Source organism: Hemitrygon akajei, chromosome 6 (assembly GCF_048418815.1).
Source record: "Hemitrygon akajei chromosome 6, sHemAka1.3, whole genome shotgun sequence".
Lineage (NCBI taxonomy): Eukaryota > Metazoa > Chordata > Chondrichthyes > Myliobatiformes > Dasyatidae > Hemitrygon > Hemitrygon akajei.
Window position 1 is genome coordinate 119,873,605 of NC_133129.1, and position 19,517 is coordinate 119,893,121.

At 41.2% G+C, this 19,517-nt stretch overlaps 1 protein-coding gene across 2 annotated transcripts in view; it reads left to right on the forward strand.

Annotated features, from left to right (window-relative positions):
• The window catches only part of pdhx (pyruvate dehydrogenase complex component X), a 231,935-nt gene that overhangs the window by 148,132 nt on the left and 64,286 nt on the right, over nt 1-19,517 (forward strand). For both annotated transcript variants that reach the window (XM_073049131.1, XM_073049130.1), the window contains exon 7: nt 13,181-13,328. In XM_073049131.1, the coding sequence (XP_072905232.1) occupies nt 13,181-13,328 (148 nt within the window). The remainder of the gene's footprint in view (nt 1-13,180; nt 13,329-19,517) is intronic.

Sequence of the window (19,517 nt, forward strand, 5' to 3'; positions counted from 1 at the left end):
CTCTTTCTTAATCTCAAAATACCCTAGCACATTACCATGCCCCACTCTGTCTTCACTATCCTTCAAATCCTTCTCCACGATAAATGGCAAACAAAGTACTCTTAGTATCTTGGCCACTTGCTTTGACTCGTAACACAAATTCCCTCCTTTACCCTTGAGTGGACCTGCCCACTCCTTAGTTACCTGCTCACCAGGGTCATTTCATGGTCCCTTTTGACCTAATCACTTACTTGAACACTTTGGTGTTTCATTATAATCTACAACCATTTTATTTTAGCTTCCTTTTACTTCCTCTCTCAGGTCATCCAAGGTTCCCTTACCATCCTTGTCCTTATTCCTTACCAGAATGTACCAATCCTGAACTCTGCTTAAATGATATTTAAACAACATCCACATGTCAGGAGTGGACTTGTTCTGACAGCAGCTGCTCCCAATCAACACCCTTTATTTAGCTCCAGTCTTATTCTGTCATAATTTGCTCTCCCCCAATGTAGTGCCTTCCCACAAGCACTTACTCATAACTGTTCTTAAAACATAGTGAGTTATGGTCACTATTCTTAAAATGTTTATCCGCTGAGGTTTGTAACCCAGCTTGGTGCATTTCCCTCTAGTTGGACTCTTAACGTACTGTTTCAAGATGCTCTTGTGGATCTCTGAACAAATCCTACCCTATATTAAGGAAGTTCCAATCAATACTGGAAAAGTGAAAGCCCTCATTATAGCTTCTCTTGGTTTCTGCACCTTTTCACTATCAAGTATAGAACAGATGTTTATATACATGTAGAATCCATGAAAATGCTGAATGTATCAGCGAAACAGTTGAGTTAGCCATACAAGCCCATCAGTGTTTGTAACATTTTGTGTATGAGGCTCATTATTGTAGGTTTTTTTGGTTAAACTAACTCTCTTCAGGAAGTATTTGGCAAAGCATAGCAGTTTAGGGTCAGACTCCGGAGGAGCAAGTGTTCCATTGTGGTTACAATCTCTCCAACAGAAAGTGATGTAATACTAAATTGTAGTGTAGTTGATATCATTGCATTGTATGTCTGTAAACAACTGTGAAAGCTACAGGCAGTCCTCATAGAAATTACATAGGCTTACATTGCCTTCATGTAATTATAGAATGTTTCCTAAAGTAACTTGACAGATGAACTTTCCTCAACCCTTAATTTTTTTCCAATGCAATGAGATGGCCTTTTTGTATTCTTGTCTTTAGACCTGTCAGTCACTTAGCCATCAAGTTTTACAGGCGAACCTGAAACACCTAGGCTCCTTTTATGACTGGAGGCTATGTTCTTATTAGTATTTAGTTGCATAGAAATTTTCAATTGTCATAACTGACCAATTTGAATAAAATACCTGTATGGCAGGAATTAAAAAGCATCAAAATTTTCTCTTGCTAAAGTTACTTTAAGAAGTATTTCAGAATTAAATGAAGAGAATATGAGGTTGCACAGTTTTAAAAGAAGGAAAGTAAAACTGTTTACAAACCAATAATTATTTTAAGTTTAATTGGGTTCTATTAGCATGAGAGTCAGAAAGCCATGTTGCAACTGTACAAAAGCTTTGGTTAGGCTGCACTTGGAGTACTGTGTGTAGCTGCGCTTGCCCCATTACAGAAAAGATGTGGATGCTTTGGAAAAAGTGCAGAAGAGGATGCTGCCTGCATTGGAGTGTATTAGTTGTGAGGTGAAGTTGCACAGACTTGGATTGTTTTCTCTGTAGAGGGGAGATCTGATAAAAGTTCATAAAATTATGCAAGGCATGGATAATGGTAGACAGAATCATTTGCCCCAAAGTAGAATGTCAAATTAAAGAGGGTATAGCTTTAAGTTGAATTATGGAAATTTAATGGAGGTGTGCAAGCAAAGTTTTTTCTTACACAGGATCTACTGCATCAAAGGTTAGAGGAAGAAGGCATGGAAATGGGATTGATAGGGAAAATAAATCAGCCATGATTGAATGGTAGAGCAGATTTGATGGGCCAAATGGCCTTGCTCATTTGTCGTATGGTCTTATGTTGATAGGTGTTGTGGTGGAAGTGGATAAGACAATGGCATTTAACAAAATTTGTGATAGGCACATGAACATGCAGGCAATGGAGAGATGTAGTGTAGACATGGTGAGTGGAAGTGAATCCCGTGCTGTACTGTTTTTTGGTCTACATAAAATATGTGGCAGGTTGACCTGTTTAAAAACTTTCAGAGATGTCACTCACTCCAGTATGAGCTGACTAGTTCCTGGGACTATGCTATAAAAGTGGCACAGCATTGATTAATTAGAATTTTAGGTGATGGCTTATTATGTTTGCTTGTCAGAGAAACTTGTTTACTGTCAATGACAGATAAAAGACTTCAGTTTTACCACAAATTTCATCAAAACAATGTAGGAGCTTTGGTAATAGAAATGCTTCACAACAATGATAAGCTGCAAAATCTGAAGGATGTCTGGAAAACAGACATATCTTACAATGTATGATACCCAACTTATACAAAGCAATATAGAAGACTTACATAATTCATCTGTATAAACTGGCAGATTCAGGAGAGCGAATAGCATTCCACTTTCCAGATGAAGGACACCCAGGTTACAATGGAGGATAATATAAATTCAGAAATTTCCTCAAACCATCACAACAAATGCTGAGGCAGTTAATCAACTCATTCCCTTGATACTCTAAAACTCATTGTATTATTTTAGAAAAGCAAAATGATGTTTTTCTTCTACTATTTCTGTGCCAATCGAGATGAACATCTACACTTTAATATTTTATAGAACAGTGTACTGATAGCAACTAAACATTGCCCATCAATTGTCAATTGATATTTCTAACTTTGCATGTGATTTCTACAGCCGCAAATTATTTGTGTTCATCATCGTATGGTAGATATCTGCTCAGGTTCTGTTTCAGAATGCCCCACTTTTGTAAAGTTTGGATATTTTCAAAGGCTTACTGATATCCTTAGCAAAATTTCACCACATTAAAGAATGTAGATCTAATTAATAAAAATACCTGTTCTGAAAATAAGTCATTCCGAGCACTGTAGATGGACAGTACTTCATTCCGCAGGAAAAGCATACTCTACTGAGTGTAACATTTTTTCGTTATTTATTAGGCATGAATTGTTCAACCTATTAGCTGTACTTCATAACTGCATATTTTCCAACACCCTCAATATCTACATTTCCTAAACTTCCACAGATGCAGAGGATGACTAATTGTGGATGTTCCTGGCAAGGCTGAATTTGTATTGCCCTTACCTGCTTTTCTGCATCACATTACCATTCTAGAGAGGGCACTAGAAGTAATGTGGACAGGAGTTCAGTCTGGGCCGAGTGGTTGAGCTGATGCCTGCTAACTGACAATGTTAAGTGTGCATCAGAATGGAAAAAGTACAAAAAATATTTACCTTTTATTAAACTGGTACAGTATCTAGTTTACCTTTTATGTTCTAATTAACACTCTGGTTTTAAGACTACTATTCTGGCCTCTAGAAGCTCAGTTCATTTTGTATGGACATCAGTTCCTGTACATAAACTGTTTTTATATATTTTTCTGCAAGGGTTAATTTGGATTTAGTTTTGAAGCACACTGTGGAAAGACATCTACCTTCGTCCGCTCTGTATTTGCCCTTGAAACAGCAATATCTTTTCATGAGTAAGATCTCATTAAAAATCCTGAAGGAAGCTTCCATCTGAGGTGATTTTTGATAAGGAATTTAATGTACTGCATAGCTTTGTATATATACACTGCGAGGGCAGTAGAGTGAAAAGTGCCATTTCTTTAAAGGCATCACCCACGGACTGGAGACACATTTGAACGCAGTACATGACAATGTCAGCTTCTGACCCAAGCAACATCAATCATGGAGACCTGGAAGTCAGGTCAGAATGTGGCATGTCGATTGCATCTTTGCGATGCTCAAAGGAATCCACAGCTAGCATAGCTGCAGTAGGAGACTGCGCCAGAGCAGAAGCAATTAAAAATAAGAACAGCATATGCTGAACGCAAAGTTGAGACGCAATTGGAGAAAGCACATGGACATGGAGGAAACACGTGTATAGATTACATTAAGCGTGCTCAGGGAAGGACTTGAAGCTGAGGCTTTCTCAGCAGAGGTAAATCAGCTGTTGACAAGTCTACAACCAGAATCAGTCATGCTTCGCCATCACAACCACCAAAGAACTTAATAAACAATATGTCCAAATGCATTCTGGCTATGAAAAAGGCAGTGCTCAACCTCTACAAGGATAAGCTGTCTACACCACACAGCTAACATGTCGTTTTCATATAGTCCAGGTATTGACAGTGAAGGTCTACAGCAGCTACTATTACGTCGACTCAGGCCTAGGGGGCCGGCGTCGGGCAACGACCCACAACATCCACTTCTGCAGTTATATCACTGCCTTAAACCTCGGTCAAGAGTTGCTACTGATGCCAACCACATTTGTGCAGACATGGACAAACTGAGTTTTCATCTATCCCAGCACACACCTGGCAAACCGGTCTGCACAATGCCCTCATTCAGGAACTGCATTAGATTTTATGAGGTATCTGACTTATTAAGAACTTATCAGAGCAGGGCTATAAGTGTTCAACAAACCAGTCTATCTGTTATCTGTCCTGGAAGCCAATCTTTCGCAATGCTGTGGAAGGACTAAACCTCAAACCTGGCAAAGAGGTAGACCTTTTCTAAAAGTGGCTTGGGGAATCTCTGCAACATGATTAATAATAATAATAAATACTTCATTGATTCCAAGTGGGATCAATAAAGGGTTAAGGCAGTGCTATCAGCTACAGGTTTGCAAATGCTGTGGCGGAGGTTAGACAAATGCTATGACTCTCCAGAGACAATCAAAGAAACTCTCTTCAGCAGACATGATAATTTTCCAAAGCTCTCACACAATGAACCATGTAAGCTGCAGGAGCTCACAGGTCTGTTGTCGGAGCTGCAAGTTGCTAAAAAAAAAATTAGGGTTACCTACCAGAACTGAGTTTCTTGGACTCTGCAAGTAGAATAAACCCTATAGTGGACAAACTTCTAAACAATGCGCAAGAACAGTGGATAACTAAAGGTTTTCAGGTATAAAACTAACTGCCATTTTCATCCTTTATCTGCTGCCACGCAGAAATGCCAAATTACCTCAGTTTTATTCTCTCAACTTTTGGTAATGCTTCATTCAAAGAGAGGTCTCCAGCAAAAGCCTAGAAAACCAAAACCCCTGCCCTGTTGACAAAACTGAAGTAGAAAACTCCATCATGAATCCTAGTAGACAATGTCCAATGCATAAGAAACCTCACCCCTTAAGGAAGTGCAGAGGATTCAGAGAAAAACTGCACACAGTTCGAAGGTGCTTTCTAAAGGGGTGCTCGTTATGTTTCAAATGTTGAGCTTTAACAGCACACCAAACAGAGACTGTGAAGCTATTATACACGGCATTGAGTACAAACATGATCAGCACATATCAGCACTTCATTCACCTTAGGCAATTATTAGTTCCAGCACACCACCGCAGAGCACAGCGGGGAGGCAGCTGAGCATCCATCAGATGCAGCAGTTTCCTAATGCCCAGAGGTATGCGGGAAAGGGTTCCTGCTCCAAAATAATGACTGACTAGTGTCTACCCAGAAAGACATCCTGAACAGAAAATAAAGGCATATATAATATTGGCTGATCAGATCAACGAGTTATTGGCAAAATCAACAGTATTTGACACATTCAGTATTCAAAGTTTTGCTTCCCCGCACATTGTAAAGACATGTTATGGAACATCAGAAGTTACCAGAAGAAGACTCAGTGGATTTGTCATGGAGTCAGTAGAAGGGGAGGCCTGCTTACCCTTGACAACTCTCATTGAATGCAACCATATTCTGAACAACAGGGATGAAATCCCAACTCCTAAAGCTGCACGTGGCCATTCACATCTTAGGGACATAGCTGACAAGATTCCCCAAGTTGACTCTTCTGTTGAGATTCTCCTGTTGTTCGGCAGAGACACCATCCATACACATAAAGCATGTGAGCAGCACAATGGTCAGCGTAATGCAGCTTACGGCCAGACCTGGATTGGGTCACAGTGGGTGAAGTCTCACAGTCCATTTCAGACTAATGTCCTGGAGAACAGGAGTCAAGTGATTTCAGACCCTGTGAGAGTAGAATCTAAATGAAGGAAGATTGTAGATAAGCAAACCAAATGCCCTGACGTATTGTCAACTGGATTTATGCAAAGCGGTCTTCTGTCACTCAGAAGATGATTATAAGCTGGCACCTTCCATCAAAGTTGAGGTCTTCCTTCAAACAAAGAGTTTAGCAAAGATGAGACAAACAGTTGGATAGCTCCCCTTCCTTTAGCTCATCACTACAACTTCTAGCAGACAACTGAGAGCAAGCCCTCATTTGACTCGTGTCCCTCAGTCATGTATTGAGATGGAAACCAGAAATAAAAGATCATCACATGGAGTTCATGGAGAGGCTCTTCAGGAACAGTCATGCTGAGTTAGTGCTTCCACCAGATCCCGACAAAGAAAACTGGTATTTGGCCAATTTTGGTGTTTGCCATCTCTAGAACCCTGTACGAATATGAGTTGTCTTTGATTCGTGTGCATTTCAAAGCCATAATCACTGAACAATGTGCTCTTGTGGGGTCCAAACCTCAACAACAGCCTGCTTGGGGTCCTCGTGTACTTCAGAACGGAATCTGTTGCAGTGATAGTAGACTTTGAACAAATGTTCCATAGTGAAGAGGATCATCGAGACTACCTCAGATTCTTGTGGTTTCATGTCCACCTACTGGACAATGAGATTCTGGTGTACCACTTGAAAGTAACTGACCCTCACCCTCATCTATAGCCTTAAGAAGACAGCTATCGAGGGAGAGAAGGAATCTGAGACTGAAGCATAAATGTACATAGAAAGGCATTTCTATGTTGATGATGGTCTTAAATCATTTTCTAGTGCAGAAGAAGCAGTCAGTGTACTGTATGCTGTGCAAGGCATTGGCACAGTCTCCTTTCAGGCTGCATAAGATTGCATCCAACAGTGCTGAGGTCATGCAACATTTTCCATCAGAGGATCTGGCCAAAGGTCAACAGAATCTTGATTTTGGACAGGACCTCTCTCCTGTGAAACGCAGTCTGGGCCTTGGATGGGACCTTGTTATCAACACCCTTACTTTCCAGGTTGCTGATACCAAAAGACACTTTACGAGTTGTGGCCTGCTATCAACAGCCCATTTGACCCCCTTGGACAGGACCTCTCTCCTTGTGAAACACAGTCTGGGCCTTGGATGGGACCTTGTTATCGACACCCTTACTTTCCAGGTTGCTGATACCAAAAGACATTTTGCGAGTTGTGGCTTGCTATCAACAGCCCATTTGACCCCCTTGGATTTGCTGCTTCAGTCAGTATCCAGGGACACTTCATGTTAAGAGAGATGACCTTGGATACTTGTGGATGGGATCCCTAACGAAATACATGAACAGCGGCAGCAGTGGGGTTCTTCCCTTCAGTATCATAAACGTTTGAAAATTCCAGGAACCTACACAACAGTTCCACTATCTACTGCCCAAAAGAAAGAGGTCTGCATCTTCTATGGTGTGTCAGCTAAAGCTACTGCTGCTGGTGCATATTTGAAGGTCACAGATGCTGAACTGGATATAGTGAAGTTGTATTCATCCTGGGCAAGGCAAAACTGACTTCAGAGGTAACTTGTGCAAATGTCATTCTGGGTAAGCACCATGTCACCTCTTTTTTATAAACTTTTTAAAATTTTTATTGAACACAAACAAAAACAGAAACACTAAACATATGCTAACAAAGCCAGGGAATCGCACATAAGCAGCAACAAATATATAACTATTAACTTTAAATATACAAATAAACAAGAAAATCCACTCTAAATACTGTTGGACATAAGGAACTATATATCTAAAAGGATTCACAAAACAGAAACATTTACAGAGATAACCCGAAACGTTGACAGATTTGTACAGTCTTTACAGCTTTCTGGTTATGGGAAGTTTTCAGACGTATTAACGAAGTATTAACGTATAGTTTGGAGTCTGACATAAAAAAATATCAATGAAGGTTTCTTATTGCTGTATTTGCTCATTAGTCATTACCACGAGCAAGCATGTCAACAAAGTCAACGTTTTCGCAGTGAGAATGGTTAAAGACTGTATAGTAAGACTTGTTTTCAAAACTAGTCTCAAGACTGTCCTTCTTTTGCTGAAGACTGAATGAAATAATCATTTGAATTTTGTTTCATTAGTTAAGTTTGACATTCTTTAAATGCCAGGTGGGGAGTGTTCTGGCCACTAGAGGGGCAGTTTGTTCTGTACGCAATTCATTTCAGCACTTCCTGTGTGTAAGCTGTTATATCATTTCCTGCAGGTTAAATTGAATTTCATTTTGAAGCACACGGTAGAAAGATATCTCCATCCACTCTTTATTTGCCATTGAAACAACAATATCTCAAATAACATCTCAATAAAAACCTTGAAGGAAGTTTCCGTCTTGGGTGATTTTTGAAGTTTTTAACTCACTGCATATATGCACTGTGAGGCAGTAGAACCACCAGAAATACATTTTCAGGAGTAATGTGTTTAAAAATTACACACCAAAAGCATGTATTTGGCCAACTGCACTGTTTTATTAAGATTTTTCAATAACCCATTGACTTGAGTTCCTCTGACTAATATGGATATGTTTCAAGTTGTTTTTTCTTACAACCTGTTAAAAGAAATACTTCAGATATCATTTGAAGTTATCTTTTTTATCTTTTTAATTCTTCCACATCCTAACATTATTTAGAAAAAGAAATATGTTTGAGCAGCTCAGTAAAAATTCATTGCCTCAAGTAGTCTGACTCTGAGAAAAGGTACTGCCTACTGCCCGTTCCCTCCGTGACTACCTGGTCCACACGTCCCTCCCCACAGATCTCCCACCTGGTACTTATCCCTGCAAGCATAAATGCTACACCTTCTCTCTTACCACCATTCCGGGCCCCAAACAGTCCTTCCAGGTGAGGCAACACTTCACTTGTGAGTCTGTTGGGGTAATCTATTGCATCCGGTGCTCCCGGTGTGGCTTCCTCTACGTCGGCGAGACCCGACGCAGATTGGGGGACAGCTTTGTCGAGCATCTCCACTCTGTCTGCCACAACAGACAGGATCTCCCGGTTGCCACTCACTTCAACTCTCCTTCACATTCCCATTGGGATATGTCCATACATGGCCTCCTCTACTGCCATGATGAGGCCAAACTTCAGTTGGAGGAACAACATCTCATCTACCGTCTGGGTAGTCTCCAGCCCCTTGGTATGAACATTGAATTCTCCAACTTCCGGTAATTCCCTCCCTCTCCCTTCCCCCATCCCACCTTCACTCTGTCTCCTCTTCTAGCTGCCTATCACCTCTCATGACTCTGCCTTCTTCTACTACCCATAGTGCTTTCCTCTTAGATTCCTTCTTCACCTCTCCTGCCTATCCCCTCCCTGGTTCCCCTCCCCCACCCCTTGATCTTTCCTCTGATTGGTTTTCCACCCTCCCCCACCTTCTTTATAGGGCCCCTGCCCCGTCCTTCTTTAGTCCTGACGAAGGGTCTCGACCCGAAACGTTGACTACTTCTTTCAACAGATGCTGCCCGACCTGCTGAGTTCATCTAGCTTTTTTGTATGCCTATAGACTCTGCTTCTGGAGGGAAATCTCTTGCTTGGGTTGAGCTGTGCAGTCACAAAGAGAAGAGATAGCAACTTCCATCACATTCAACAAGAAGTAATGGGAATGCTTGTAGGATCCAGGCACTCTGCCGGTCCCCTGCAATTGCCTTCTCTCACTATGCCAACCATGGTGCAGCCTTGAGTTCCACATCTCAGCCTGGATCTCCCACCCTCCAAACCCAGCAGTGGGTGATTTGTTGACTCTGAAGTGCCAGAGGAAGGAAGGGGGTTGCTCCAGGAGGGTAGGGGTTTGTGCTAAATTTCTGAATTGGGTGACACATTTTTATCTCTGTAACATCACAGAGAGGCATATTAATGCCAATTTAATTTGGTTTTTCATTCCTGGGAATAGATCTTGAGTGCTAAGCAATATATAAATGAGTTGATATAGGTCTGAATATGGTTACTTAATTTTGTACCCTACCAGCAGTGCAGATCTGAGGCTTGGGCACTAACATTCACTTTACTGAGTGAAACTCCAGCACCAAGTGAAAATGCAGCATGTCTTCCTTTGTGCAGACATTGTTTGTTCCACTGCGGCCCCGGTACAGTCTTCAGCTGGGAACAAGTGCCCTTTCTCGTCAGTGTGGCTTTGTTACCTTTGGGATTGTGTCAGCACTGGCAGCCTCCTGGACTCCCAGAGTCTCTCTGCCAGCTGGTGAGTTTCAGCAGTCTTCCTACACTTGCAGGCTGTCAGAGCTCAGTGTGATCAGGGCCAGTGGCATTCACAAACATTTAGTAATGACTGGGTCAGTTTGATAATAAGTAAAAATTCTGTTTAAAAAGATTAAGAGCAAATATGCTTAAAAGTATATTCCTGTTCTAAAATATAAATGTAGAACACTGAAACTATCCCCAAATACCCTGACCTGGAGTTACACGCTGACTTTGGTTCTTTGCGGTAATGGGACCCACTCTTGGGATCTTACGACTGACTGTTATTCAATATACCAAGGACGCGGCCTAGAAGATGAGCCCGCCTTCGGAGTTTCGGGATTTTGTGGCTCTGGAGGCGGGTAGACGCGAGGTTGGTGCCTCTGCAGGTAATTGGTGTGTCGTGGGAGATGGAAGATCGAAAGCAGTGAGCTGACTGTGTGCCCAGAGACCCGAGTTCTTTGGGCATAGAGCTCGGAAGAAGCAGCACAACGGACTTTTAACATTGTAAATCGGCGAGTTGTTTGTCATGTCTCCCCTCTTGCTGTGAAACAGAGACACCTCATTTTCCCTTATTACGGGGCGAGAAAGAGCCTGTGGTATGTGGAGTTACCAGGTGAACAAGTAGTCTTTGGGGTACTGCAAGTCTGTGTCTTTATTGATGCTTTGCTGTACACTTGAGTGTTCGGTGGGGGGTGCCGATGCTGTTTTGCTGGTGGGGAGGGGGGTCATTGCCTTGCTGCTGCTTGTGGGGGGGGGGGGTTTGGGGTTCTGACATTTAACTGTCATTCGTTCTTTGGGGCACTCCTCTGTTTTCATGGATGATTACGAAGAAAAAGAATTTCAGGATGTATATTGTATAAGTTTCCCTGACATTAAATGTACCTTTGAAATGTTTTTTAATAAACATGCCTCTTTTCCAGTTTAAGATGGTGTTGGTGGAAACACAGTGATGTCTTACTGGCAGTAAACAAATCTACTAACTACTCCATCAATTACACATTTTTCTGGACAACGATCATTGCAATCATAGCCTGTAACTTCCCTTTCGGATGTACTTTTGAACTGCCTGATCAACCTAGCATTTTTATTTTGTGAACGGCAGTCTTGAAGGTGCAGCAAGTTTGCAGTGTGGCATGTTGGGGCAAAATTGAGGTGGTGGGGCCTGGGTTCAAGAGCAAAGGATGAGCCGATGTTTGCCCATTGCTGGAGCGGGCTTGGGGACCGAATCAAAACAGCAGGGACCAGAATCAAGAGTGAGGAGCTAGTTAATGTTTGGCTAATTTAAGTGCCAGGCCAAGTTGAAAAGTTTGGGCAGTCAGGTCCACAGGTGAGGGGCAGACAGGTGTTATGGTAGTAGCTTGATGAGGTTTACTCATCTCTGTGCTGTTCTGAGGCTGTGGCCAGCAACTAACAGGATCCTGGACTGACTGCGGTGATGAACAAGCTTCATGGCTGTGGACTCACTTCGGTGAACTTAAGTTCTGAGTGTGATTTGTTTACTTTTTATTGATTACATTTGTTCTTTTTTCGCACATTGAGTGTTTGATGGTCTTTTTTAATGGATTCTATTGGGTTTCTTTGTTTTGTGGCTGCTTTTAAGGAGATGAATCTCAAGGTTGTGTATAGTATGCTGCAACTGTACAGGGTACTGGTGTGGCCACATCTGGAGTACTGTGTGCAGTTCTGGTCTCCTTACCTCAGGAAGGATATATTGGCTTTGGAGATGGTGCAGAGGAGGTTCACAAGGTTGATTCCAGAGATGAGGGGGTTAGACTATGAGGAGCGATTGAGTTGCCTGGGACTGTACTCACTGGAATTCAGACGAATGAGAAGAGATCTTATGGAAACATACAAGAGTATGAAAGGGATCGATAAGACTGAGGCAGGGAAGTTGTTTCCACTGATAGGTGAGACTAGAACTAGGGGACATAGCCTCAAGATTCGGGGGAGTAGATTTAAAACAAAGATGAGGAGGAACTGCTTTTCCCAAAGGGTGGTGAATCTGGATTTCTCTGCCCAATGAAACAGTGGAGGCTACCTCAGTAAATACATTTAAGACAAGGTTAGATAGATTTTTCCATTGTAGGGAAATTAAGGGTTATGGGGAAAAGGCAGGTAGGTGAAGATGAGTCCATGGCCAGATCAGCCATGATCATATTGAATGGCGGAGCAGGCTTAAAGGGAGAGATGGCCTACTCCTGCTCTTATTTCTTATGTTCTTGGGTATACATTCTTTGATAATAAATGTACTTTGAATGTTGAACTTTTTGAACTCTTCTCCCTTTAGCTGATATTTGTTTGTATAGCCATTGCACCCGGTTTAGCTGGAGAGGTGGAAGGCATGTAGAATATTGTGTTGTCCACGAGGAGTCATCAGAAGTAATCTTAAGCTGATGCCAGCACTTTCAGGCATGCCTGGGTAATTCTTGGAATAAGTGGTAGCACAGGTGCCAAAGCCAGCTTTCTGAACAAGAACACAAGTTGTATTGTGGAATCTTATGGACGAGAAGTGCCACCTACCAGTGCAGAATAACCTACAAAGTTTTATGATCAGTTTTCAGGAATACCATGGGTGTTTTGTCAACCTGTAATCAGCATGTCAGGATCATCAAAACGGACAAACTGATAATTTATCTCATAACATTTATTTCCAACATGTGGAAATTTGACTAGCATTTCTGCCTGTATAACTGCAGTGTCTATATCCTAGATGTAGTCTGTTGGTCACTGAGCATTCTTTTGATAAGGTCTATGTAGTGTGAATTCAAATTCTTTCTTGACAACTGTTTCCTGTTGCTTCCAGGGCACATTCTCTGAAATTCCTTCCAGTAATGTTCGGCAAGTCATTGCACGGAGACTAACAGAGTCCAAGACTACAATCCCCCATTCATATGCCAGTATTGATTGTAACATTGAAAAAGTCTTGAAGACAAAGAAGCAGCTAGCCAAAGGTTGGTTTTGTTTTCAACTTAACAATGTTTTCAGCTTGTTTTCTATCTCCCTCCACAGATATTTTGCTTCTAAATTTTAGACATTCTTCTAAATTCCAGAAATCATCAGGCAAATGCTGTAGCTATCGAACAAAAACATGTTAGCTCAAGGAGCGTGTGAAAAGAGGATGTGGCACCCATATACAGAAAATTTGGTCATCACAGGATGATATGTACCACACCTGAGAGTATTTGCAATGAGCTGACTCAGGACCTTCTCAGCCACAAGTTAACATGTTTGTATACATAGCACCCTTTTGACCTTTCCACCCCTTTTAGCTCCCTAGGTCATTATGCTCAGACAACCTCAGGTCAGAAGCTGCAGACAGCAATGACTGGGAGTTCATCTGAACCTCACAGACCTCTGGTAACTTCTATATAGAAGTGGAATATCGACCTCAAACTTAAGGGCTCCCTGATATAAGCTATAAATAGGATGTCCACACTAGACCAATTCTGCACAGAAAACTCTCTTGCTATTATTAACAAATTACTTAATCATAATTTCAGATACAGTGGGTGCCTGGGTCATAAGTGCTGAAGCAGTTTTGCACAAAAACAGTATACCTTCCAATTTATTGCAAGTGTATCATAAAATGAGTAAGGATTTGTGACCTGAGTGCAAGACAGCAGTTGACCTCATCAAGAGAGTTAGATGGCAGCATTGAACAATAACTGTTTTACTGATTTACGTGCTTCTTTCAAAGCCGATGTAGTTACTGGTTCGTTAATTTTTCTAGTGATGAGATCAATTTCTTCTAGCTTTCACTTCTGTACTGGGTGCAGAGAAGTACTTTCCCATCTGAAGAGTTTCCTATAATGAAGTTGCAGACACTGGAAATCCAAAGCAGCACACACCAAATACTGGAGAAACTCAGAAGGTCAGGCAGCATCTAGGAAAAGAATAAACAGTCAACATTTCGGGCCAAGACCCTTCTTCAGGACCCGTATAATCTCTTATCATGGATTTCTGATGATTTGGTTTTTGGCAAACAAATAGTTATGTCAGAAACAGTTTGAGCATAGTGAATGGTCAACACTGAGCAACTGAAGCAACATACAATCTGCTAGAGTAATGCTAGGTTGGGATGGTGAGCAGTTGTGGAGTTGGAAGACAGTGGCAGGTGAATGATAGATGCTATTCCCCTTTCCCCCTCTTTGTTGGCCATCTTGCCTCTCCTCTCTCAGTCCTTATGCAAGGTTTTGATGTGAAATGGTACAATTTCTTTCCTCTAACAGATGCTGATCAACCACTAAGTTCTGTCAGAAGCTTGTGTATTACTTTAGACTAGCATCTGCTGTCTGTGTCTCCTTCGATGTATCGTGGAGTTTAGTTGATCCTTATAACAACATTAACTAGGAATCATTTCACACCTAAGTCAAGGATATCTGCCACAGTTCCACTCATTATGCTTTCCGCTCACAGGATAGAGGATACATTCCTGCCAGCAATAATGAACTGTCATGATGATTATCATGTTTGTGGTCAGAAGTGTTGTGCACTCAAAGATGTGCTTAATATCATGAAGTTTCTGTTGGCTTCCTCTCCCTCAGCCTCCAGAGAGAAAAGCTTGTTTTCATTAAATCGTACTCATCCGTTCAGCCAAATGTACTGCTCATCATCAGTGCTGAATATCATCTTCAATCCATGTTGCTTAGATCACAGTAAATTTACTTTCACATTCCATTGAAATAATTTTTTTTTGATTTTGTGAATTAAATAAATTTCGAACCCTTTAAAACAGGGATTCCTAAATTTTATTATGCCACGGACCATTAAATAAGGGGTCTGTGGACCCCAGTTTGGTAACCCCACTTTAAAGGAATCAGTTAAGTTTCCAATTTTACTGAAAGCTGGAGCAAATAGTTTGATGGCCTACAAAGATGCCTGCTACATTATGTTCCCCTAACTACCTTAACAGCATTTGATAGAAAATAAAGCATACAGTACTGGTGGAGAATAAAGATGCTGTTTCCCTTTTCCCAGACATTGAAAACACTAGAGCCCTTTTGTACTTGATGTAACTTTGGACTTTGTAGCAAATTTAACAACAGCTGATTAATCTGTAGAGTATAACTCCCATGTTGTATCTTTAGAGCATTTTTTTCCTGTATATTCAGACTCTTGGTTTTTAGATCTAAAGGGAAGTGGGTTCGAAGAAATGACACACCCTAGATTCAGGCAGAAGCACCAAATTATTTTGCAAAATAAAGGAACCCTTTCTTTCAATTTAAATTGCTTCAAAACTATCCAAGTTATTAATACAAGAGATTCTGCAGATGCTGGAGATCCAGAGCAACACACACAAAATACTGAGGGAACTCAGCAGGTCAAGCAGCATCTATGGAAATTAATAAACAGTTGATGTTTCAGACCGAGACCCTTCGGAGAAGGTAAAAGCACATGATTGTGTTGTTCTACATCATCAGGAGTTCACTTGGGATGTCCAGGGAGGGGTAGCACCTCTGGTGAAGGGGTTTGCCAAGTCCGTTCCGGGGCAGTTCTCACTTGTGGCTCTAAGTAGCTGTTTGCATGCAACAGCGTCCACACTGCAGTACACCGCTTCGACAGTTGGACTAAACCAGGTGTGGGTAGCCCACAGCCTCGTACCTCGGTGAGAAAGGGACATGCCTGTCTTAGTATGCAAAATCAGCTCTGGTGGACTGGGCGGTTGAGATCCAAAATGAGATGCAACGGCCAGGAAGGCAGTTCTGCAATGCCTGGTGGAGATCCAAGGGCGCGGCAAGGCACAGAAGATGTAATGGTCATCCATTGCAACCAAGAAAGACCCCAGTTTGTACCACTGGACCTGGGCAGCTGAGGTCGAGAGACTGGAACTGCCCCAGTGCAGTGGTTTTTCCTTTTTAAAAACACCTGCATAGGTTTCCTGTCATTGTTGGATTCAACAAACAACCAGAAGAAATGAGTTTATGAAAAGCAACCTGTCAAACAGTTGTAGCACCTTTAGTCTCTTACTATTTCACTTTACAACTTAAAAGCATTGATTTCCTGTAAGATAATGAAACAGCTTAAATAATCTTCCCTATCATCTTATGAACCACATGTGGGTAAGAAACTAAAGTGACTGATCTTAGAGACTTGTTTGTCTGAAACATACTCATCTCCATTTTGCTTCAGGCCACAGCTAGCTCTTACCACTGGAACTTGAGCACGTTGAATGAGCATATATAAATGCATATATGGTTGAAGTAATTGAAGGCAAAACAAATGAAAGTAGAATATGCAGCAAGTTATTCATCAAATTTATCAGCCTGTGCAGAGTGAGAAACAAAATTAATTCACATTTCCCATATAAAACATAAAAAGCTAGAAGAGTTAATACTGTCATAAACCTGTTGACCAGATTAGTGCTCTCACTGGGCAGACTGACCTTTACCTCAGAGATGTTGATGCCATCTCACTGACACCTCTTTCCGTATATCTGACCCTGATCTGAGGACCTACTGTTGAATGGCAGGCCATTGTCTCCCAGTATTTTCCTGTTTGTATCAGAATTAACCACTAGCAACTTATGATACAGTCATAATAACTTAATGAGCCCATTGTCCCCATTAGGGTATTCAACTTAAACTGTTGCCGCAATTCCCTTCATTCCACATCTCCCTGTTTCTCTTTCCATGGATCGAGCTTGGCCTCCTGAGTCTTTCCAACATTTTCTGATACTGTTTCAGATTTCCAGCATTGGCAATTTTTTTTACTTCAGATTTTTCTGATTTTGTGGGGTTTTTTTGTAACTATCTGTTTTGTTCTGATATAACACCATCAACCTGTCATGCTAACTCTATTTTTTGTACCAGTGCTGGTGGAGTTGCTAAACATCTGTAGCATTCTCTTTTATTTCAGGTTCCAGCAACTGCACTATTTATGTTGTGTAGTACAGTGCTATCTTTTTCTTGCTCTATTCTGTTCTATTAACACTTCTTCCAGACAGAGCAACAGAATTTAACAAGCCTTGACACTTTTTCTCACCAGCACGCTCACCATTTGTGCCTTTTTATTCCCTATTGGTCTCCACTTCAGTTGCAAGTATTGCCTTTGTTCTCCCACTATTACAAACCCCATTTCCAGAAAAGTTGGGATATTTTCCAAAATGCAATAAAAACAAAAATCTGTAATATGTTAATTCATGTGAACCCTTATTTAACTGACAAAAGTACAAAGAAAAGATTTTCAATAGTTTTACTGACCAACTTAATTGTATTTTGTACATATACACAAATTTAGAATTTGATGGCTGCAACACACTCAACAAAAGTTGGGACAGAGTTAAAATGAGATTGAGAAGTGCACAGAATATTCAAGTAACACCGGTTCGGAAGACTCCACATTAAGCAGGCTAATTGGTAGCAGGTGAGGTATCATGACTGGGTATAAAAGTAGCGTCCATCAAAGGCTCAGTCTTTGCAAGCAAGGATGGGTTGTGGCTCACCCCTTTGTGCCAAAATTCATGAGAGAATTGTTAGTCAGTTCAAAAGGAACATTTCCCAATGCAAGATTGCAGAGAATTTAGGTCTTTCAACGTCTACAGTACATAATATTGTGAAAAGATTCAGAGAATTCAGAGACATCTCAATGCGTAAAGAGCAAGGTCGGAAACCACTGTTGAATGCGCGTGATCTTCGAACCCTCAGACGGCACTGCCTAAGAAACCGTCATGTTACTGTGACAATTATAGCCACCTGGGCTCGGGAGTACTTCGGAAAACCATTGTCACTTAACACAGTTCGTCGCTGCATCCAGAACTGCAACTTGAAACTGTATTACACAAGGAGGAAGCCATACATCAACTCTATGCAGAAACGCCAGCAAGTTCTCTGGGTCCGAGCTCATCTCAGATGGACCGAAAGACTGTGGAACTGTGTGCTGTGGTCAGATGAGTCCACATTTCCGCTAGTTTTCAGAAAAAACAGGTGTCAAGTTCTCCGTGCCAAAGTTGAAAAACGGCCATCCTGATTGTTATCAGCGAAAGGTGCAAAAGCCAACATCTGTGATGGTATGGGGGTGCATCAGTGCCCACGGCATGGGTGAGTTGCATGTATGTGAAGGTACCATTGACTCTGAGGAGTATATTAGGATTTTAGAGAGACATATGTTGCCATCAAGGCGACGTCTCTTCCCAGGAAGTCCATGCTTATTTCAGCAGGACAATGCCAGACCACATTCTGCACGGGCTACAACAGCGTGGCTTTGTAGACACAGAGTGCGTGTGCTTGACTGGCCTGCTGCCAGTCCAGATCTATCTCCTATTGAAAATGTATGGCGCATCATGAAGAGGAGAATCAAACAACGGAGACCACGGACTGTTGAGCAGCTGAAGTCTTATATCAAGTAAGAATGGACAAAATTTCCAATTGCAAATCTACTACAATTAGTATCCTCAGTTCCAAAACGATTAAAAAGTGTTATTAAAAGGAAAGGTGATGTAACACAATGGTAAACATGCCTCTGTCCCAACTTTTGTTGAGTGTGTTGCAGCCATCAAATTCTAAATTTGTGTATATTTACAAAATACAATTAAGTTGGTCAGTAAAACTATTGAAAATCTTTTCTTTGTACTTTTGTCAGTTAAATAAGGGTTCACGTGAATTAACATATTACAGATTTTTGTTTTTATTGCATTTTGGAAAATATCCCAACTTTTCTGGAAATGGGGTTTGTACTTCTAATTGTCCTTATTTCTTGAGAAAGGTCATCACTAGAAATGTTAACAGTTTCTCTCTTCACACGTTATCTGACCTGCTCCAGCAGTTTTGATTTTATTTCCGTTTTCTAATTCCAGCAGCAATTCCCACCCAACCAGCCATCACTCACTCCAGTACACTCACTCCAGTATGCTAAAGTGAAGCATTTTTTATACAGATCTTGTAGAATGTTTTCTCATATATAGTCAGGGTATTAATCAAGCTCTTAAGATATATACTCATGTTTTACTTGCCAAATACAGTCTGCAATTTTTGGCCACTCATGCACCAGTACTCTACAAAGGACTATTACAGCTGTAGCAAAAGATATCACTTGTGCCACCATTATGTCTTTATGTTCCGTCATTTTGCAGAAGTGATTGAGGCAGATACAGTGGTATAATTTAAGAAACACGTAGATAGGTACATAGCGGGATATGGGCCAAA